The 23,471-nt window shown below is 28.8% G+C and overlaps 1 protein-coding gene across 1 annotated transcript; it reads left to right on the top strand.

The window, feature by feature from the left end:
- Positions 2,139-20,254, top strand: LOC107607067 (rho GTPase-activating protein REN1-like). Its single transcript, XM_021107799.1, has 24 exons — positions 2,139-2,464; positions 2,569-2,661; positions 2,864-2,962; positions 3,510-3,546; positions 4,223-4,299; positions 6,638-6,708; positions 6,820-6,898; positions 8,175-8,319; positions 8,460-8,579; positions 9,348-9,425; positions 10,616-10,671; positions 10,756-10,825; positions 12,917-13,004; positions 13,915-14,158; positions 14,304-14,531; positions 15,342-15,641; positions 15,955-16,007; positions 16,355-16,415; positions 16,509-16,592; positions 16,679-16,789; positions 18,217-18,377; positions 18,556-18,601; positions 18,845-18,949; positions 19,637-20,254. Exons 2-24 carry the CDS (start codon positions 2,632-2,634, stop codon positions 20,027-20,029), a joined length of 2,736 nt encoding a protein of 911 aa, XP_020963458.1. The 5' UTR covers positions 2,139-2,464; positions 2,569-2,631; the 3' UTR covers positions 20,030-20,254.

The following is a 23,471-nucleotide window of genomic DNA, read 5'->3' as shown; positions in this document are numbered from 1 at the left end:
AATTTATACAATTATTAAAATAAAAATTAAATATTTCAATATTTACATTTACATATTAAAATATTAGTGAAGATATTTATTTTAAATTTTTTAGAGTATTGAATCAAGTAGTAGGTTTTCGATGATTTCGACTTAGGACTAATTAGTAAGGACATATAAGTATCACCATTAAATTTTACATGATAAATTAAAAGACATAACATGTCCATCGTTTACTATCGTAGAAGACCAAATCGGTACTTTATTTTCTAAGGACTAATTAGTCTGAAGTCCAAAACTTCAAGGACCTAATTGTTATTTTACTCAAGTTTTTACTATTTTATATTTTTTATTTACGTAGAACCAATTCTACTGGTTCAACCAGTAATTTATAGATTGAACTAATAAATCAATAAATCAGTTATTTGACTAGTTCAATCACCAGTTCGATTGTGACAATTATGCTTGTAAGCACTTTTACTCGAACTGATCTTGGACATGGTTATAGTAGGGATATGCTATAGTGTTTGTCCATTTTGATCCTAGTGCTTGCATCTCTTTCTACTTTGATTTGTCCAATATGATCTGCTGACATGCTTGGCCCCTTTTGTCAATAGCATTTTAATATGGGCCTGTAATAATAAAATATTCATAAAAAAACACTTGAACTTTCAAATTCAATCTTAAATGTGTCAAAAAACTCAATCTTAAATATGTTTGTCATCGTCAAATTATGTTATTATTTCTCAAACTCAACACAAAGAGAAGAGGCAAATTTGGAGAAGTAACGACAATGAGAAAAATAAACTACAAAAAAATTTAATACTTAGCTTTATGACAAAATATTTTTGTAGTTTTGTAGTGAATATTTATACAAAAAAAAAAAAAAGAAAAACTGATGGCCGTTGGAGGTTGCCTTACTAATTCTAATAATAAATGTTAGTATTCTTGTGTGAATTTGTTAATACAGGTAATGCTATGGCATTGACAAAAAGAAGGGATGGAGTAGTAAAATTTGTAATCGAGGAATCACTTGGTCCTTTGGATAAGTTGGTGATTAAAACCTTTAATTCTAGCTTAATCAAATGGTCAACATAGAAGGGGAGGCCAATATGGAATCAGAATTTTGGGCAAAACAAGTTGCTCAATCTAATCTTCCAAGTTGGTTTCATTGACCTGTAATTTGCCTTGCTAAAAAAGTTTATATTTATAAATAGATGGAGAGATATTACAAATGAAGAGCATAGTAATAGGATCTGCTGGTGTTCTTGAGGGGTGATCAACAACTTAAGGCCAAGGGAGCCTTGGTGTCAATCAGCATGCAACACAATTCTTCTAGAACTATCCAATGCTCTTAAATACGTTGAAGGGTGATTGTTTTGAAGTACAATAAACAACCGACACGAGTGGTCTTAGACTTTTGTTTTTAGAGCGATTGAAGAAATGGTGTATTAGAGATAAGTGGAGAGATATGCTTCAAAAGGCATGAATTCGTTGGTACTTCCTTTTATAATAGCATAGATTGTTTATATTATGAGTCATTTTAGGAGTTGTTGACCTTAATTTGCACGAGGTAGTATTTGTGTGATTTAGGAGTTGGCACTTGGCACTTTTGCGATGTTATTGCCGTGACTTTATAAAACTTGGGATTTATGGTTTGTCTTTAATGGTAATACCGAATGGAGTAACTTTCAAATCAAAGGTCTTTGCTCCCTTCTTCATGAGTTCATTGGTTGAGTATGTACGATCTAAAAAAATGTATTTCACACATACGAAGGAGTTGTCAAAATATGTTTGGGTTTACTCTCCAAATGTTATGGGTTAAAATAATAAATAAGACTNNNATCACAAGTTATATGGATTGAATCCACTTAAATTATAGATTACGAGAGCCAAAGCAAAATTAAATATTTTTTGTGTGACTTAAATTTTACTATAAACTTTTAATTTTGATAAATTAAAACAATGCAACTCATAAATTATAACATATTTTGATAATTCTATATTTAGTTTATAATAAAAGTAAATAATACGTATGATTTTAATTTAATCTCTTGTACAACACAAAAAATAATCAAGAGGACAAATGAAAGTTAAGTAGAGAATAGAATGTTGCAAATTAAATGAAAAAACAAAAAAAGACACTTTCTTTTTCCTCCACGTTCAACCATCCACTTTTGCTTTTGTTTTTGTTTAGAGGTATAGTAATCATGTATACGTTTGCCGCACATTACGAAACACCCATCTCCGCTCATTATTTTTCATTTTCTTCTTTGCTTCTCTCTTCCCACTTCAACATCCAAACATAAACACAAATTTTTCCTTCACATGCACATTTCTTCTTCCATTTGAAAAAGCAAAAAAGAGACAAGAGAATAGTGGAGAGAGATAAGAGAGATAGGTCGAATTTATATGCAAAACTGTCATTTTTTTATCACTTTCATGCTTTTCTTGTTTTTCTTTGTTTTCCTCATTCTATGTCCAGGTAAATTCTCATATTAATAATACTAGTATTATTATTGTTTTATTTTTCTTAAATTAAATTGTAATATCTAAGTTGCATTGTTATCATGATTAATGTTGATGCAGGATTGTCTATGACATAATACATACGGGTATATAAATATTGTATTTTGAATTTGGGATTGCAGAATGACTAGCAAAACTGATGAATCAGTTCAGGTAAAATGTCTTAAAAATGTTATTTATTTATTTTAATAAATTTTTTATGCAAAAATTTCTTTGTTCATAAGAGCCTATCAAATGTATAATTTGGGTTTTTTATATGAATTATGGTGTAAAGGAATGTTTAATGGTTGGTTAATGACGTCGTGTGTGTGAATTGAAAGTGAAAGCTCATTTTGTTTGTTTTTTATTTGTGTAGGAAAATGATGGTGCTCCTAATCTCGATCCTCAACCTCAACCTGAGTCCCAAACTGGGTCACCAGAGCATCCTCTTTTCAAGAGTAGCAGTAGCACCAAGGTAATTATTTGTATTTTCAAAAGTATGAATAAAGTTTTTTTTCCTCAATTGATTGGTTGATTCATTCAAAATAAAGCATGGTTTTGGAATGGGAATATATTGGTCAATATGCTTGATAGTTTTGTGGTTTATCAACTTGTTCTCATGGAAATTCAGGTAAATTGTAGACTTTTTCATATAAAAAGGGTAGCCCAATTCAAAGGATATAACATAGACAACCTAATTTGATAATTATATTAGTAGTTGATTTCACGGTTTAAATTTGCGACTTTTAATTCACATAGAGATAATTTAACTATTGCTCCACTTTTTCTCCCTCCTTGAAAACCATGTTAAAATTTTACTTTATAAAAATTGTATTCTAATTCACCTAACAAAAGTGAGATAAACATAGTAAAAATGGTAAAATTATTTGTATTCAAATGATAAATTTGATTGGTTTTTAACAAGAAAAAAAAAGCCAGTTTAAAGTAAATACTGTTTTTCAAATTATAATGAGTATACTCAATATCACTTAACGACTGAATTTTTTATTAATTTCTTTCAGGTTTTCAAAAGTGGGCCACTTTTCATATCTTCCAAAGGTGTGATAAACTTCTCTAATTTATGTGCGATAGAATTATTAATTAATTTATTTATTTTAGTTATATAATCCCAATACCAAGAGGTGGAGGAAATGATGATGATGATGATGATGATGATGCACTGAATAATTCACATTCTCAATTGACAAAAAAATGGGGCTTTTTAGCTTTCGCTATTATTAAATTCATTTAATTTGTTTAAATGGAAACATTGAGTAAGAACATATCTAATAAGATTTTACTATGATTAATAGTAGTAACAACTTCAAAGGCAAGAAAAACTTGTATATAATATTTATACTTAATATTTTTCAAGGTCATCCAAGTTGCCCATATACAATGCTTTCTTTAATACTAAAGAGTGATTTTGGTTGAAGTTTTAAACAAAGAGACATGTTATTTTACCCCTAAAATAAAAGCAAGAAATTAATACTCCTTATATATAAAAGAATATTATGATCCCAACTAATCTTAGATGAATAGAAATTTCGGTTATAGAAATGCACTGCTAATCATGTATGCTTTTTCTTTGTTCATTCTTCTTATTCTTTTGATCTTTTTACAATTCAATTGCATTTTGTCTTTGACTATAGATAATGATGCTTAATGATACTAGAATGACTAGATTTTTTAAGTCATTATAAAATTACATTGTATATAATTTCTTTATGTGTAGGTATTGGATGGACATCCTGGAAGAAAAGGTGGTTTGTTTTAACACAAACTTCACTTGTTTTCTTTAGAAGTGATCCAGTAAGTTCTTTTTTTTTAATTTCTGAAATTGAATGTAATAATCTTTTTTATTTATTTACTACGTTGTAATGAGCTCTTACTTTGAGAGTAAAGATAAAATATTAGTTTTAAAATCTCATTTATCTCTTAATTCATAAACTCAAAAATAGAACTTAGAACTCGAAATAACAATATCCATAATGGTTAAATTGCTTGAAATAGTTTAGCTCTCAGAAGTACTAATTACATGAATACAATAATATGGTCGAATCCTTTGATTCCAAGAAGCAACTAAAATTTAATCTCCTAATTTTAGAGTATCCAAATAAAATAAAGTATTCAAATATATTTGTTCATACACACATAATGCAATCCACATCTATAAAAACAAATGCTAACCAGGAGTGAAAGTCTAAAGCTTACCAGTAGGGTAAAGAAAAATGATAAAAGCTATATATTGATATTTGAAATCATAGGCATCCAAGTTTTTGCATCTTGAGTCACAAATGCCCAGGAGTTCACCTATACCATTCAACTAAACATTCTAGTCTCCATTTGCCAACATAGGATTGTAGCTTAGGGTCAATTCTAAGATTCGACGCTACCTGAACCTTCGTTACCTCCGTCCAATAAACGAATGCTAACATTTCATACAAGTTTAACACAAACAAAGAGCATATAAATCAATTAGCATAAAGTTACATTTATAATAATTACAATCAAATACACACAAATACATATGATAAATGTCTATCAAACCAGTCATGAATTTATGTGTCGATTGTATTGTCATATCTCACAACATCTAGTAGCTATCACCAGATATAGTTTTTTTCATGTGCATTTCATAAGAGGAACAACCGGAACTTCTTGAAGTCTATCTTAAAGGGAGATCGTCATATCACCTCTTAAACAAAACTATTTGGGATGTACCCTCGACTAACCTTATGCTTAAAAAGGAAAAATCACATATGGTCAATAGAAACATCATAATTCCTCATTATTATAATCATATTCACATCATCATAAAGCCTTAACAAATCTCAGTATCAAATATCAATATCTTATTTATCATCTTAACTTGGCACCTGACCATCATTATCCATATTAGTTCCTTCATCATGATATTATCATCATAAATATCATGCACGACATTCATACTTATCTACGTACTTTCTCTTTCTTGACACTTTTTGCACATCCATCGAGGTTTGGCTTGGACCTTATATACGGCATGTAGGTCTAAGCAAGATATCTAAAAGTGAGTTTTCTAGACTCACAATGGTGTTTTGGATTGTCCCAAGCTCATCAAAGTAGCATTTTCTTATGTATACAAGGTGTTGGCTAACTAGTAGACCTTCATGTACACTACCTTTTTTCTCATACGCGAGATTCTTTCATTGCCTTGTCTCTTTTCAACTTCTTTTACCAACTTGGAACAATAACATTTGTTGTAATTGATGACTTTGTACAAGTTTAGAACCTTTTCAACTTCGTTTACCAACTTCTTTACTTTAGAATAATATAACCGGCAATATCCTCTCATACATAATTACTGTCACAAAACAAAAAACACATAGAGAAAAAAAACATCTTGGAAATAGTAAAAATTTATGTGAATAGATAGATTATTTTCAATTATATTGGAAAATTTTAAATCAATGCATTTCATACTACACTTAATCCCTTTCTTAAAATTACATCATTAGTAGGGGTAAATATGAAAGAGAAAAAAAAAGAAAGGAAACTAGTGCTACATAGATATAAAATATTTTGAAAACTTAAAAATGTAAGATATTATGAAACATAGAAGAACTATTTTAACTTGTAGAAAATTAATTTACTGACAAAATGCATGGTCCCTCAAATATTAATAATTATTATCCTATAGTACCTAAAGTGGAGACCATTTGATAGCAAAATAATATTTTCGCGAGACAAAATAGATCTCAAGAGAAAAGAGACACTTTAAGTTTTTGGGTAACATGAGACACTTACCATTGATATTTGGGGAACTATATGCCTCTATCAAGTATCTTAGACTTTTGGAAATCATACTTCATGTCATGATATTAAAGCTTTTATTTTTCTTATGGTGAAATTGAAACTTTTAGCATTACATTTTTTTGGTAGGTTGATGAATCATTTCTTTCTTTTATTTATTTAAGTTGTAAATTTGTTATGAACAAAAATATGGTTTGTTAATGGACTTTGCATGCCTTTCATCATTGTTATATATCAGAATAAAAGAAACTTCATCAAGACAAATGCATGCAATTGAATAACATGGCGCTTTTTTATGAGGTTTGAAAAGATGTACATTTCTAATTATATTTCTATCATATTATATCTTACACAGAATGTTGCTTCTCAAAAGGGAAATGAAGTAAATTTGACCCTTGGTGGCATTGACCTCAACAATTCAGGCAGGTTGGCTTGCTTGCTTTAAACAACTATTGTCCATTCTATTTTTCTTCAGAAACTCACTTATTTTTATGAAGTTTCTAAAGCTTTAAAAATATAATTTGTCATATATTGCAGTGTTATTGTCAAGCCAGATAAAAAACTTTTGACTGTACAATTTTCTGATGTTCATGATGGACGGTCAGTTACACTTAAGGTACTTCTTTTTTTTAGAAGACTATAAATTATTGTTAAAATGTATTCCAAGAATAATTTATTTTTAAATTTCATGTAATGATTAATTTTTTTACTAAAGATTTTAGTATATAATTATTTCTAATCATAAAAAATGTAAGTGTTGATAAAATTAACCACAAAAAAACTAAACTAATTTTATATTCATAAAAAATTAATTTCGTTTAAAAATACACATTAAATTTCTAAATTATTTTTCACTATCTTCCTCAACCTCTTAATTTTGATAATGATAAAATAGTTTTAAAAAAGAATCCTTGTCAAGTTCTTTCCTTCCATAACTCTTTGGTTACTGCTGCTTCAAAACCCAATAAATAACTTCTTAGAAAAGAGGAATTTTTCATCTTCCAAAAAATAAGAAGTATGAACAAGAAACATAGAACAAAAGAAACAAAAATTTTAACATAAAAGATGTACATTTTTTTTTTATAAAATAAGAGTACAGAAAAAAGTCACGCAAATGAGTGCAACAATATTACTCTAATAAAAGAAAACAAGAAAGAGAATATCACAAGAAATCACATATGTTTGCTTTGACATCCACTGCTGAACACAGAAAGAAGAAGATTAAGAAAAATAAAAACAAAGAAGGTGGAGGAAGTAAGAAAGAAAAAGAGAGAGAAAGTGGCGACGGGATGAGAGATAGAGAGCGAAGAAGAGACAGAGAGGAAAGCAAGGACAAGGAAAAATAAGTAAAAAAAAAGAGGAGAAAAAAGGGGAAGATGAGAGGGCAACGGCGGAGGGGACCATGGCCACCGCGCCGTCGAACAAGCTATATCTCTCGCTCGCTCTCTCTCCCTCTCTCGCGGACACTAAAGATGCCATTGATTTGAAGAATGAGGTGTGGGACAAGTTCTATACATCTTTGGCAACAATGTTTGTGAGATTTTTTATGGGCTGTGATTCCACCTTCTATGGGTTAATTCTGGTTCTGATTTTGGTAGGATTTTTTATTTAGGAAAATTTGAAGTAGTTTATGAGTTGGAATAAGGGAAGATTATGTCAAAAAAAAGGATGATAAAAGGATAATTTGGTCATTTTAAAAAATTTATCGGAGTCAAGCTTTAAATTTAACAATTTGATAATTTTGTTATACAAAATTCATCTTTTATGAATATAAAATTATTTTAAAATTTTTTATAATTAATTTTGTCAACATTTAATTTTTTAATGGTTAAAAATAGCTAGATATTTACTCTCTCTCTATATATATCACATTTGTTTTGTAAATTCTGTAGGCTGAAACAAATGAAGATCTCTATGAGTGGAAAACTGCACTTGAGAATGCTTTGGCACAAGCACCAAATCCAACTGACATGATAGGGCAAAATGGTGTTTTAAAGAATGATCAGTTTGATTCACTTGATAGTTCTTCAGACCAATGTATTATCTTTTTTCAATTTGTATTATTTTCGTTTACAGTTAAACTATTAATGTATTTGAGTATATGATTTGTATGCTTATGTTATTTCTACATACACATAATTGTTTCTTTCAAATGATGTTTTTGCTTTTTGCAATAGTGAAGGATAAAGAACTAAAGAAATATTCAGTCATGGGTCGTCCAGTTTTACTTGCTTTGGAAGATCCTGATGGAACTCCATCATTTTTGGAGAAAGCCATGAGATACATAGAGGAGCATGGTAAGTTTTTTCCCTCTCTTATTTTTAAGAACTATTTTTGCTCATGATGTTGAAGGTAAAGTAGAGAAACATTCCTTGTTCTATCCAAAATGTAAGAGAAAATATGTGGTCTTTTGTTGTAAAAGTACTCATTCAACTTAAATCATCAGAAGAGAAATTAATATTGAATGACTTTTAACTCAATTTTAGTTCTTTATATTTTATAAATAAATTTTTCTAGTAGGCATATTGAATATTTCACTTGTTATCAATATGCATGAAAAAGCACGTTTAATGTTACATTATTAAGAAAGAACATCAAAGGCAACAATCAAGCTATTACATCCATTTGATTACTTGGGTTGTATTTCCAAATTAATGAATATAACTAGGTTTTAAATGGTGGTAAACTTGTGGTTTACCGACACTAGCATAGTCTTTAATATTATAAACATGATACATATTTTCTAACTTTCTTACCTACATATTTACACCTCTAGTAAATAAAAAAAAATACTCAAATATTAGTTAAGACACTTAGATCATGTTAGTATGCATTGATTTTTTTATTAATACTAATTAGGCTTATAGTAACTTTAATTCATTTGACTAATCTAAATCTGTATATTTTCAAATTGTTTCAAAGCTTGGAGAATGAGTGGTGAGAGAAAACAAAGTAGCAAATATATATTAGATCCTTTTAATAGACATAAAACATTATAGAATCTTGTAAAATTGTGTATATTATAAAATTTTATAAGAATCTATCTAATTAATATTATAAAATAGGAGTCAAAGCAGAAGGGATCCTGCGACAAGCAGCGGATGTTGAGCAAGTTGAACAACGAGTACGAGAATATGAACAAGGTTTGTGTTTAAGTTTCTCACTAATCTTATGCTTTGGAAAAATTGCAAGGATTCTTCAAACTTTACGTGTGTTAGTGGACATTGACATGTATCTACTAATAATAGTTAGTTTACTTTGATAGTGTAGATTGGCATCTACTATGCCTTATATAGTTCAGTTTGAGTAAACAACTTAATTAAATTTTTTTTTAAAAAAAATTTAAATATAAGGATTTATATTAAATATAGTATTTTCCTACTACTAAAAAAACTTTTTCTCATGCCACTAATATGCAAGGGAAGTGTCCTACTCATTAAAAATATTAGGCTAATTTTTTTTCATAATCCTCAGATTATGATTGTAAAACATGAGCTACCAAGATTATATAGTAGGCTGCAACAATCTCTATCTCAAAGTTCTATTACCAATACAGAGTTTGTGATTTTAAATAATATTGTACAACATCTTGCCACAAAATTCGATGTTTTCTGAGTAAGTACTTAAATACAATCATAAAATTAGTAGAAATGTTGTTCTAGACATCACTGAATTTGAGTATTAAATTAAAGAGTCTTGTAAGAAAAAAACTAAGATTCAATTTGGGTAAATTTTTTAAATAAATTCTTTTAAAAAAATTTAAAATATAAGGACTTTTATTAAATATAGTTTATAAATAAATTATTTTGTATTTAAAAAGTTATTATTGAAGTACTTATTTTAAAGTTGTGTAATAAATAGAAATGATAAAATAACTTTTGAGAAGGAGAAAAGTTAAATTTTTTAACTTCTTCAAAAGCTCTTAAACAATTTTTTCATAAAGTTAAAAGTATATCTAAAAAATTATACTAAGCACTATTAATATAACTTTTCATAAATCAAAAGTCTAAAAAAATAACTTTTAACACTTTTCAAGCAGATCCATAGTCAAGTCTTGTATTCTTCTGTAAATTATAGAGTTCCTAGACACATTCCTAAAAGTTCTATAAATTAGTCCTTGCAAAGTTATATATATATATATATGAGGGCATGATTCATTAGCACTAGGTGTAAGTCTATGACACACTATTAAATAATTTATCCTGCACAATGAATTTTATAAAACTGTTGAATTTCAACATCCATTATATGGATCAAACTAATAAGTTTTCATAAAATTTGAAATTAATTTTATAATAAATCTTATTTTCATGGATAAGCCATATGATTGCAGGAAAAGTTGAATTTTTTGAAAACGAAGATGCACATATTATTGGTGACTGCATTAAGGTATTGAAATTTGATTCCTTTATCTTGGTCACACATTAAAATATATTACTTCTTTTTTTATCATTCCTTTTAACAAATATCCAGCATGTACTTCGAGAAATGCCATCTGCTCCAATCCCTGCATCTTGTTGCAAGGCATTATTAGAAGCTAGTCGTAAGTATGATTTTGTTTCTTTTTATCATTATTTTGTATTATTTTTAATTTTATTTTCAGCCATCTATATAAAACCTTTAAAGAAAAAAAATATACTTACTCTTGTCAATGTGGAAGGAACTAAACTTAATTTTAGATATGCACAATAATTTTTTGTTATTTTTATTATTAAACATGCTTTTTTATATAGCTAGTTTAGGTTATTTTTTTTAAATTCCTTTGAAAATATTTCTAAATTCTAATATTGTGTGTCTCATTTGGTGAGAAAATTTTATTCTATGAAAACTATATAAAAAAGATATCAAGTTAATGCTATAATGAGCTAATAAATCCTAAGTTCTTATGTTCTTAATAAATTAGTCATGTCAACACTAAACTTATATCATAACATCATGGAAAATAGTTTCTATCTATAGAACTACCTTTATAATATCATAACAAAATAACATTTATATAACTATTCAAAACATTAATCTCATAATTTTTTACATTAAAATTTCTAACTACATAAAAAACTATATTATAGAGGATATATGTTAACTTATATAAGAATCTACATTCTAATATTATATGTCTTATTTTTAATTATGTTTCATATATTGATATTTGGTTAATTCTCCAATCATCATTATCATCGTCGTGGTCATCATCATTATTATTATTCAACTAATTATTTGAAAGAGAATATTTTATTCTATTATTAAATTTCTAATTGATTCACAAAATATTTCTCAATATGATTATATGAAAAATTAATAGTTTTGACATAACTTTAATAGGTAACAAATAATTCTAACTAGTCTATAGAAATATTCTGATGTGCATAATTGTATGAGGAAGTAATATATATAATATAATTCAAATAAGCTAATATAATACTCATTAAAAAATCAAAATTCAAATTTTATATTTTTTGTTCACTACGTGAGTTTAAATCTAATTTTTATAAATGTTGATGCCTATACTTTGCAACAAAAAGAGATTGACATGTTGGCATATTATAGTGCTATCACTTCAATCTTTTAATTAAAATGTCACCATCTACCAGTGTTATTAAAATCGGACCGAACCAATCGGTTCAACTAAAAATCAGTGAATCGGATCTTCTATTGGTCCGGTCTAATATTTAGACAGCATGAGATAAAAAATCGGTGGAAATCGATCAAACCTAATGAGAACCGGTGAAAACCAGTCAAACTCAGTAAAGACTGATTTGACCGAACCAGTTAGGATTTAAATTTTACCAAAATTTTAGAGATGGGGTTCGAACCCCTCCCCTCTAGAAAAATAAAGCTATTCACAGCCACTAGGTTGTGATGATTTTTTTAATATGCATGCAAATTATAATATATAAAATAATTTACTTATACTAATTAATAAATTATTGAAATTTGAAAATAATAGTTATTTTAATATAAAAATAAAATAAAAATATTTATGATAGAGTAAAAATAACAAAATACTTATTGTTTCTGTTCCATATTATTTTAGAATAGCTTGATATTCTTAAAATATTAATAAAAATATATTTTTTAAATTTTTGACTATTTTTATTTTTTATTTACATAGTACCGAGTCAACCAGTGACCTAACAGTTGAACCAGTAATCTAATAACCCAATAACCTGACTGGTTCAATCATTGGTTCGGTTCTGACAACTATGTCATCTATCTTATCTTTTCAGTAACTTCTTCCAATAATAAACACATTACACTCTTGTTTATATTTTTATTATGATAAATTTAATAACAACAAATTATGTGGATTATTTATTCTCATATTAATAAAAGTCAATGCTTATTAAAACAAAAATAATAATAACAAATAACAAATTATATGACGTGCATCTTTCTTGAAGCTTTAGACTATAAAAAACTAAATTAGAAATTGCTAAACAAAAATATCCTATAGTTAATACAAAGATGACATTAAAAGAGTAAAAAATATTAGCATATTGATCATATTTATGATTTCTAATTTTATAAGATCATTTAGACTTTAACTTTGAAAGTTACATTCATGCTTTTACATATAAATGGACTTTATTTTAATGTTGACTTTCTTTTATTATTAACTTACCGCAACAACTAGGAAGTGGACGTGGTGCCAACAGGATTTCTGCAATGCGTGCAGCAATATATGATACTTTTCCTGAGCCAAACCGTCGTTTGTTACAAAGGTAGTTTGTCAATTATCTTTTGGATTTTGCTAGGTAGACAATGATTTTTGTGAACAATATAAATAATGGATTCTAAAATTGATCCAATAAAATAAAAACACACTACACCCTAAATTACTCACCTAAATCTTAATATTAGGATAACCATCCGCATACCTAATGAATTGAACATCCGATATATCCATTGTTCATATTATTTAATATTTTTATTGTCTACCTATATTTTTGCTTATCTTTTTTCTTTAATTTGTCATTGTTTCTTTCCATTTAATATTGTTAGAATAATTATTAATATGAACAATATTGGTTTAAATTAAGTCTTTTATGTTTCGAAACCAATTGTGTTATGTATGTTATATTGGGAATAATTTTATCTATATTTAGCTAAATTTGATATAAATATGGGAGCAAAATTACACATATACCTATTTAAGAGATAGGCAAAAGTTTGTTGAAGATTTTAATCCATCATGCATCAAAACCTTACAAGAGAGCCATAAAACTAAAAAAAAAAAGTAACACATTAAATTATTGTTAAGAAAAAATTTATATGTAAGGATTTGGAAATTAATGCAAATTAAGAAACATAACAATATAATTCTAAGATTTGGAATTGACATTTGGATATGCAAGATTAAAAGCGTGCTCCTTGGACATGTTAATAATGATTTTCCATCATTTTATAAATGGGTATTACACTTAGTCGTTCGATAATGTCTGAGTGAAATGAATGATGTTAAGTATATCTCTTAATAGTCAAGTTAGTTTAACTTGTTACACTTTTGGTAAATTAGATAACTATCTAAACAAAATATATATCAACAATTTTTTTTGTCAAAACTTCCTCTTATTCTATTTATGCACGTACATACATTACATGATTTAAAATATTCATTTTATTGATGTACAGAATACTCTTGATGATGCAAGCTGTTGCGTCATTCAAAGCTGTAAACAAAATGAGTCTGTCAGCTGTTGCTGCTTGCATGGCACCATTGCTTCTTCGCCCTCTTCTAGCTGGAGAATGTGAAATTGAAAATGATTTTGATGTAGGTGGTGATAGTTCTGCTCAACTTCTACAAGCTGCTGCAGCTGCAAACCATGCTCAATCTATTGTTATTACTTTATTAGAAGAATATGACGCCTTCTTTGGAGTAAGTCAATCATTTGATATTACTTTCTTTGAACCATTTTGTATTCGTAACATTTGCATCTTTGTTGCATAAACTCCTTAGAATGCATGCATATTTTATTAGATTATTTTTGAGTTCTCTAATGTATTGTCTCTACTTAATAAAGGAAGATTGCGTGTCCCCTGGGCCAGATATGTACACCGATTCAGATGGGAGCGAAACTGGGAGTGAGGAATTTACTGATGATGATGATGTGTCATATGAGGAAGAATATGATGATGATGAGGAAGGTGAATCAATAGAGGGATCCGAACTTGATGAAGAGGATGATATTGGTAGTGAAACTGGTAGTGAAACTGGAGATTCTGTGAAGAATGATAAAAATGATGATAAGGTATGAACTATTTATAAAATTACATGGAATTTAGCCCATAAGTCTTTTTCTCTAAAACATAACATAGCCATTGCATCAAATAAAACTACATTTAGTTTACAAAAATGTTAATATGTTATGACTTGTATATAACTCAAGATGAAGTCTGAGTCCGTTAACTTTGGGCTAGAAAGAGTAGTTTAAGGTCTTAGTTTTCAAGAATATAATGGAGAATGAATGTAAATCGAGATGTTACATATGTGGTGTAAATGCATTCATAGACTAATTTCAAGTGTATAATCAAAAATATATTTTCAAGTGTATGATCCTTCCTAGCTAGCTAGAATATTGGGAGAATTTTTTATTTTTCTCATATTTTCATATTATGTCATATATATGTCAAAACTTATTACTGCACCCAAAATTTAATAGTAATATAAAAACTCACACTTAAGTTGAATTTTTAGTTTCATATTAATTATTTAAATTTACATATTGTACACTTTTTTTTGGCAAGTAATATGTGAGATTATAATTCTATGTATTCCCCTTCCCTTTTACTTTAAGATGAAATTAAAATGTCACTTCGTATAAATTATATAACTCATGCTTTATGCTAATTCTTATACGAATCAAACTCAAAAAATTATATTGAAAGGGAACCAAAAACATATTTATGCCATTTGAAAAGTCAAGTAAAAATAACTTACTACTTCATTGTGGGCTACTGTAAGTCGTGAAGAAAAATAAAAGAAAGCTATCGAGAAAAAAATTAAAAAGGAAAAGGAACATGATGAACTCCTGATTATTCTAGTTTTATATGATGTACAGGTACATAATCATTCAAGTTCAACTTCAAAATCTTTAGAGGTGAGTAAAGATTATAAAGTTCAAAAGATGCCATCGACTAGACTTGAGCAAGCAGTTCCTCAACAAGAAGATACCAAGAGATATGAAAATACTTGTGAAAATGAGTCTAGTAAGCCTCCTAATGTAGTAGGAGGAAAACTTTCTAGGGTTCGAACTACAAAGAATGAACACAATGTTCCTATCCCACCACATATGACAAAATCAGCAACTTTAACGAATGTCGCAGCACCTCAACGTCCCACTATGTTGGGGAGAACTTCAGTAAGTAAAATTATTAATGAATAATGATGTCATTATTTTTTATCTTGATTACTTTTTTTGGTTAAAGCTTCCATGTTTATTTGAAGATGTATGAATTTATTTATAGGAATAATAACTTAAGGGTCATGTACTTTTGTGTTAGTTGCAAATTTGTAAAATCATTCAGGCATATCAATCACTCATAGAAAAGTTATTATATTGTCAAACTTAAATAAGATTTTTTATTCCTAAATTCTTACTCCATTTTTGAGACTTCTTAAATTGAGTTTGTTATACAAAGTTATTATTCTTATGTATTGTATAATATGTCTAGGCAAAGAAAAATCTTTCTATGGAATCCATTCAGTTCATTGAAGAAGATGATGAGTAAGTGATTTATATTAACTATATCAAACTCTCTTATACAAAGTTTCTGCTTATTATTACTTGTTACCATATTGTAGAATGTTATTTTCATTATGGTTCAAGGGAAAATATTTTTAACATATATACAAGTATATAGTATACACAAAGGTAAATATAAAACCATGTAACATAGTAAGGAAGGCCAATAGCTTAATAAAGTATTAAATGAAGTATTTTATGAAATCATTTCTCCTTCTTTTATTTTGAAGAAATACTACTATATGCAAAACTAAGTGGCTTATCTAATATTTAGACTAGAATTGTGTGTAATGTTATTTGAAATGATTTGTGTTTATTACCATACACAGAGTTGGAATTGAGAGGCTTGAAACTATTAAGACAGAATTGCAAAACCAAATTGCAGATGAGGTTCGTATTTGATTTTTCTCTAGTTAGACTAACCTTGCTACATGTATGCTATATTTTTTTTCAAAGCTAGTTTTCCATTTTACATTCTCATAGGCAAAAGAAAATTCGAAGCTATTATCTGATATGCAAAAACGAAAAGAAGCCTTGCCAGAGCATCATTTGGCTCTTGAGCGAGAGGTAAGCCCATTAAAAATATGATAATCCTTTCAGCAATTGTTCTCTCGCATTAATAAATTTTTGTTTTCTCTAAAATTTATTTATAGGTTGTTATGTTACAAGAACAATTGCGAAAGGAGAAGAGTTGTCGAACAACACTTGAAGCAGGACTCAAGATGCCTCCTAGGCCCTTGTCAAAATCCGATATTGATGAAAAGGTTAGTATATTAAACTTATATAACATTGAAATCTAGGATAAAAAATGTTAACCCAAAATCTCTGTTTTCAAATATACTTAAATATAAACAAAATTTACCCTATACAAATTGATTAAAATTTAAACTTGTATTCTGACATTATTACTAGTTAAACTTTCAAACTTAAATCAATTTTGACTAAAAAAAATCAAAATAAACAACACCCAAATATTTAGAGTGCAATTTGAATGAAATTAAGCATAACTCAAACCAATAATCTTCATTATCTTCATCTAGGATAAGCAATTTATTTATATCTTCTTATTATAAATATATGTATAAAAATACATCAAGGGGATTTTGGCTTCATCTCCATTCTCATATTGATCAAAGTATTAATTAATTATAGAATCTTTAGCAATTTTACACATGATACCACTTAAGTAACTAGTTTTATCCCAATTGTCATATTGATCCTTCAATTATAGGAATATATACTAAACTCCTTATAGTGTAGATGATGTCACACTTGATACCGTTGCACTTTGTAAAAATAAGATATTGACTTCTCTTGGATTTTGTGGAATGTGTCATTAGTCTCTGTTATTACTAATAATACTTGAGAAGGTCAGAGTCACCATGAGAAATCAAGGGAGACCTTTGAAAGGATCGATTGTTTTACCATACAAAATATAATGCACAGATACATATAGATCATAAATATTAAAGTACAATCTTTTGAAAAAAAACCAAATATAAGACATAACAAAAGCTTAATATAACATACAAAAAATACAAAATTTACATTAGACATAAATCATTAAGTGTATGAGAAGACATATATGATCATAAAAGTTTGAAAAGTCGTTGTGAATATAATACAATGATATTATCTATCTTATTAATGTGAGATATAAAAAAGAATAAAGAACCAAGATAAAAGAGAGAAAATTAGAATAGCACCTATTGTTTAAAAAAATGATAGAATTTTGTCTTTGGTAAATTAGACATTTAGAAAGAATATCAACAAGGCATCCGATTAGAATCATGGATTTAGATGGAAGATAAAAAGGTGGCATAAGTTAGAAAAAGATCTAAAAGGACCATAGACAAAGTGGTCAAAAGAGATTTATATATAAACGATTTGACTGAATGATATATGATAGAGCATAGTAAATAATGGTGTTATTTAATTCATATAGCCAACTACACCTAGTGAGATAACACTTTGTTATTATTATTGTATTGTAGAGTATCCATATATATTAGTATTAAAAAAAGTTAAAATTTTTAATTTATATTTTGGAGTAATTGAAAATGTGTGAAATGTTCTATACAAATTGTTATTAGATATTATAACAATAATGATTTAAAGTGTTATTGATTCATAATTTAATATGTTTCATAATGAACTAAATTCTTAATTTTTAATGAGACATTTTTTGCAGATCATGTCAGATCTTGAGGAGTTATTATTAGTAGAAGAAGATCTTGCCAAAATAAAAAGGAAGCTTGATGAGCTTAGGGTACGACTTAGTTTACTTGGACAGGGTTATAGTTCTGTGCAGGATTCTTCCAATCAACCTCAACATATAATAGATCTTGATATGTATGTTAAGCACTTTCTTTGTTTACAATATCACATATCAATCAATATTAGTTTTTTTTTAATGAAATAATTTCAGATATAGAAGGCCTTTTGCCACTTCAAAAATAAAATATATAGATAAAAGAGTGGAATTGTATATAATTAAAATATATCTTAATAAAGAAAATTTATTTGCCAGGAAAAATACACAAGACACTGAAGTTGCAGAGAGGTCAACAACAAAGGTAATCCAACTTAATGTTAAAAGAACAATTTATTTTTTAAATTTAGGTTAGATGAAATTACTAAAAATTTTCACTTATGACATATTTCTCCTTCTTAACAAAAATGGTAACAATCTAATACCAAAATAAAGTTATCTTTTTTCATAGCAAATTTTATAATAAAGTTGTATTGTGTTTACAAAAAGTTAAGTATAATATGAATTTATTACTTGTTGAACCTAATATTTTGTAATTGTATCACAGGACACTAAATTTGGGGGAGCAGAATCTGAGAATGCTACAAAGCATGAGTTAAAACATTTGTCTAGCAAAAAATCTAGTTCTAAGAAATACGGTGCTTGGAATGAAGTGAGTTTCACAATCTTACCTTAGATCTATATACATATCTATACTTACTTTAATTAGTTGCTTAATCAACACTATAGTAGGACAGTCATTTCCAATTACTAAACATGTTTAGAAATAATTTTAGAAGTTTCTCTCACAAAATAATCACGTTTGGATAAAAAGTTTAAAATATATTATAATCGAAACTAATAATTTTAAATTAACAAATAGCCTATAAAAAAAAAGCATTTTACATGAATTGTAATGCTTTTGCCAATTTAACTTTAACTATCAAATATCATATAATAATGTAAACAATCATCCATAATCATTTTTATAATTATACCACTTAAACTAGCTTTTTATCATACATTTCAAAATATAATAGATTATCTTAATACTATTTTTTAGTTAAAGTATCAAAACGTGATTGTGGATTATACAAATAAAAATTATTGAAAAAGTTTAATCTTTAAGCATTTTTAAATATACTATAAGTTGATATATCTTGACAATAAATGGAATTTAACTGCCTTTACTAACTATTTACACATAGTATGGTTATCATTAAAACTTAAGTATTGTTTAAACTTTGAAGTTTTAAGGAATTCTTCAAATCATTGGACTTATAATAACGACTAGGTAAGGTTAATAATATGTCATAATTTGATATGATTGATAGACTTATTGTATGAAATGTCTTTACAGCAAACAACAAATTCACAACCTGCCAATGCATTGACAAAACTGACATCAAGACTCAGCTTTTTGAATGATCGTCGAGAGGTTAACAACTCTTCGAATAAAGTAGAAAAGATTAAAGGAGGTGAACTTCACCCACCAATAGCATCTCCAAAGAAATCTCGAGGATTTGAATTTTACCTACCACTTACATCCACAAGCAAGAACCAATATGACTTTCACTTGCCAATTTTATCTCCTAATAAGAATAAAGGAGCAGAAAATCTTCAAAATCCGGACAAACTTAAAAAAATGGGAAGTCAAACAGGACACCGACACTCTGATAAACAAAACCAATACTTGAGAAGAGGAATGTCAGAAAGCCATCATCAACCTTATGATTCGGATAATGTTCAGTAAATATAATAGGAGCCTATTGGACATTGGTATCATTCAATGTTGTTCCTTTCCATGTGTGATATTGGTAGTTGTCATGCCTTTAATAATATAATGTCTACTTATGAAGTAGAGTAATAGATGATTCTCTTGTTTATCAAAGAAGTGAATTCATTTACTTTATACTATATGATGTAGGAGGAATAGTTCAACTATTCTCATTAAAGTCTAACTGTTTGTAATACAATCATATGTTAATTTTTTAGGTTCATGATTATCATGTTAGTTTTTCCCTTACACTATTATATTTGTAATTATAATAATGTTGAGTTATATTTTTCGAGATGGTAAAGCAACTTGAAAATAGTCTTTGGTCCAACATTTTTATAGTGGATATGATTGATGACATGTCATCATGTCTTTTTTTTTTTTTTTTATATTTTTTCATGCAAGAAATTGATGATTAGTGCTTAAATATTGAATGCTATTGTGCTTAAATGGTATATTTCTTTGATCTTTTGATTTTATAAATCTTGTAGGAAATAAGTAGAAAAAGAAGCAAAAAAGCACAAATTAAGCCCAAAAAGAGAAAAGAAAAATTTTGGGGCACACTTTGAAGTTTGAGCACGCTTTGGAATCTTAGGCCACACTTTTAAAAGTGTGGCCCATGACCATGAAGCCCTGGCATTAGTAACATGATACATATGCATTAATGCCTTATGCATGCATTATCATGAATTAATAACTAAAGCATGCATGCATTTAATTATTAATGCCTTATGCATGCATTATCATGAATTGATAATTAAAGCATGCATGCATGAAACATTTATTATTAATGCCAATTGGCAAATCATGCATTACTAAGTAATATAATAAAGTAAATGAAAGCATGCATGCATGAAACATTTAATTATTAATGCCAATGAATGAACGCTAACGTTAAATGAATGAATGAACCAAGGCGTTAAATGAATGAACGCTAACGTTAAGTAATTGGCATTATTAATTAAAGCCAATGAAAGCATGCATGAACCCTTTATTAGTAATGCCCAATTGGAAAATGAACGAATAAAGCTTTACGTTGGCATTACTAAGTAATATAATTAAAGCATGCATGCATTTAATTATTAATTCCAAATGAATGAAATAAAAGCAAAGTTAAAGCAAGGAAGCAACGTTCATTAAGCAAGAGAGCACTAGCATTCATTAAACAATGAGCGTTCACTTTGGAAGTGAACGTGGCATTCACTTTCTTACCTTTTGTGTGAATTTCAAGTTGGGAGAGGAAGCTCGTGTTGGCTATACACACTAGGAGCGCTCAAATACTCAGCATAGCGCTCACTAAGTGAACGTTGGGCAAGGAAACAAGCGCACTAAGGGTAGCGCTCAACAAAGCAACTGAGCGCTTAAATAGCGAGCGCCAAGTGAGGAAGGCGCGCCAAAGAAGCCAGCGCTCAAAGAGTGAGCGTGGTGTTCAATAATTGAGCGCTAGGGGAGGCAACATGCGCACCAAAGGCATGCTGAAGGAGTGAACGGGGTGTTCACTTTGCCAACTGAACGCTCCACTGAGAGCATCAATTAAGCATGCATCCTGACCCACTTCTACAAGGCCAAACCAGCAAAAGCCCCAAAGCAAGCAAAGCCCATTGACATGACTCAAAGACACAAGAAACAGTTAGATTAGGAATTTCATTTGAATTGTAATTTGTTTTCAATTTCAATTTCATTTTCATTTTGTAAAGCCTATATAAAGGCATCAGTTTCATTTCATTAGGAGTTAGGCAGGCTCTGCTAGAGAGCAATAGGAGTAGGAGTAGGATTAGAATAGATGACTCTCTTTGATACACATTTATTTTTCTGCACTTTACATTTCAAGTATTGAATTCAATTTAGTTTATGCAATTTACATCTTACTGCAATTCTGTTCTTCTGCACTTTCACATTTCTATTTCCCTTGAGCTTGATTTACTTTTCTATAAGTCTACATTCTGTAACTTTACATTTGAGCTTGCTGTGATCTGAAATTACTTTTCATGCAATTTACAATTCCTGCAGTTGTCTTGAGTTTTTGATTTACTGCCTCTTTAATTTCCAGCACCCATTTCCCTTTACATTTGATGCAATTTACGTTTCTTGCTCTTTAAGATTTAGTCACTTTACTTTCTGCAATTTAAATTCCCTACAATTTACATTATGTTATCTAATTTTCATTCAATTCATCACTGTCTGCTTGACTAAACCGATCACTCACTAAAGTTGCTTGATCCATCAATCCCTGTGGGATCGACCTCACTCTTGTGAGTTATTACTACTTGATACGACCCGGTACACTTGCCGGTGAGTTTGTGTGGAATCGTTTTTCTCTCATCAAGTTTTTGGCGCCGTTGCCGGGGATTGATATAGATCGACAATGATTAAGTGGGTGAGAGGTCTAGATTAAGCATTTTCTTTGTTTTTGTTCTTTTAATTTTCTGTTTTAAGTTGATAGCAAGGTGTTTGAGTTATTGCCTCACTAAGAAATTCTCATCTGTGACATGAATTTCAATTTTCATTGGTGATGTGTATTACAAAATTCAAATAGAGTTCAATTCATCTTATGATCAAACAAATTTCATGGGATATTACCCACCATCACCAATCTCTAATGGTGGCTGGGAATATCACCAAGAAAATACAAATTCTGAGCACTCCAATCAATGGAGATATGCTTCAAAACCACAAGATGAGCAAGAGAATCATATGAGATATTTCCCACCACCACAAAATGATTCAAGTTATTATTCTAATGGTGGCTGGGAATATCACCAAGAAATGATAGATGATGAAGCAATTCACATGAGATATGATCTAGAACCACAAGATGATTTATGTCATTACCCTCATAGTGACTGGGCATATCAACAAGAGTGTGAACAATCAATTGAAATGAATTTCCTCCCAGAGCCACAAAGTGAATCACACTGTTATGACACTGACACAAACTATGGCTGGGAAGGAAATTTTAATGCTCCATATGACACTCATCAAGAGAAATTATTACTGGAGTGTGCTTTCAATAAATTTATGCAAAATTGTCCCCCAATGCTACAAGATGATCCACACTGTGATGAGTTCAACAATTCTTCAAGTTGTGCTTGGGAGGATCAAAATCAGAGAGCACTCAATGTGTCATACTCCATTAATCAAGAGCCATCATCACTTGAGCAAATCTTCAATTCATTCATGCTAAATTGTCCAACCTCACCTCTCAATTCTCCACTTGAAAATTTTTCATCACTTGATTTTGTCTCAACACAAAGCCTCCCTCAAGATCTGTACAACTCATTTCACCAACCACAAAATTCATTCCACTACACAGAAAAATCATCTCAACAGTCACAAAACTCATCTCATAACTCACAAGATTCATTCCATGCCACTCAAAATAACCTCACCACAACACATCCATATCCACAAAATTTCT

This window comes from Arachis ipaensis, chromosome B07, assembly GCF_000816755.2.
Source record: "Arachis ipaensis cultivar K30076 chromosome B07, Araip1.1, whole genome shotgun sequence".
Classification (NCBI taxonomy): Eukaryota; Viridiplantae; Streptophyta; class Magnoliopsida; order Fabales; family Fabaceae; genus Arachis; species Arachis ipaensis.
Note: the sequence above shows the minus strand (reverse complement) of the source record. Positions and strands in the feature narration are given on the sequence as shown.

Bases quoted from the DNA above. Each gene is read 5' to 3' on its own strand.
- LOC107607067 (XM_021107799.1), top strand. From the start codon at position 2,632: ATGACTAGCAAAACTGATGAATCAGTTCAG. The intron at 6,709-6,819 runs GTTGGCTTGCTT...CATATATTGCAG, and splicing joins GACCTCAACAATTCAGGCAG to TGTTATTGTCAAGCCAGATA. The intron at 16,008-16,354 runs GTAAGTGATTTA...TACCATACACAG, and splicing joins TTCATTGAAGAAGATGATGA to AGTTGGAATTGAGAGGCTTG.